This window comes from Sinocyclocheilus grahami, unplaced genomic scaffold (genome assembly GCF_001515645.1).
Source record: "Sinocyclocheilus grahami isolate Dianchi unplaced genomic scaffold, SAMN03320097.WGS_v1.1 scaffold368.1, whole genome shotgun sequence".
NCBI lineage: Eukaryota > Metazoa > Chordata > Actinopteri > Cypriniformes > Cyprinidae > Sinocyclocheilus > Sinocyclocheilus grahami.
Genome location: NW_015505547.1, coordinates 390202 through 390886, shown reverse-complemented (window position 1 = coordinate 390886; position 685 = coordinate 390202). Strand labels below are relative to the sequence as shown.

The window sequence follows — 685 nt, the reverse complement described above, 5'->3', positions numbered from 1 at the left end:
ATTCTTAGTATATCCTTCAGAAATCATTCTAATATACTGTATTATTATTATCAGTGTTGAAATAAGACGACTCCTTAATATTTTTGTGGGAACCGTGATACACTTTGATTAAAAGAAAGGTCAAAAGAAAAGCATTTCTTTAAAATGTATATCTTTTGTAACCTAAACTTCTTTACTGTCACTTTTGATCAGCTTAATGTATCCCTGCTGACCCCAAATATTTGAAAGATTGTGTATATTTAAATTGGGTTTGAAATGGTGCAATACAGTTCTGTTGTGTAATATCCTACAGTGAAATAGATCAATTCATAATGTGTCTGTGTATGTATGTTTGTTTTCTGCAGGTGTGCCCCTCCGCAGTCCAAATCCTTCTCGATAAAATGCGGACCAAACGTGCATTACAAGGTGACCCCTCCGGCGGACAGGAACGCTGCTCCGTACCCCCTCACCCCAAACTCTGTCCTCACCGTCACCATGGATGCAGTCAGCGAGACTGCAAACGACAGCAAGGTACCTACTGTACAGTACATCCAATCACCTTTGTGCTTGAAAAAGAGCAAACACAGAAAAAATGCGTTTGGAAGAAAATTCTATGGAATAGTTTCAAACAAGATCAAATGTTTGAAACTGAGCCAGAAATACTAGACTCGTATTTGAAAGCATCATACTAGCACAAATATTTTAA

General features: G+C 37.5%; 1 protein-coding gene across 2 annotated transcripts in view; it reads left to right on the top strand.

Annotated features, from left to right (window-relative positions):
• Window positions 1–685, top strand: part of padi2 (peptidyl arginine deiminase, type II) — a 17209-nt gene that overhangs the window by 9042 nt on the left and 7482 nt on the right. For both annotated transcript variants that reach the window (XM_016230361.1, XM_016230362.1), the window contains exon 2: window positions 345–510. In XM_016230361.1, coding sequence (XP_016085847.1) covers window positions 345–510 — 166 coding nt within the window. The remainder of the gene's footprint in view (window positions 1–344; window positions 511–685) is intronic.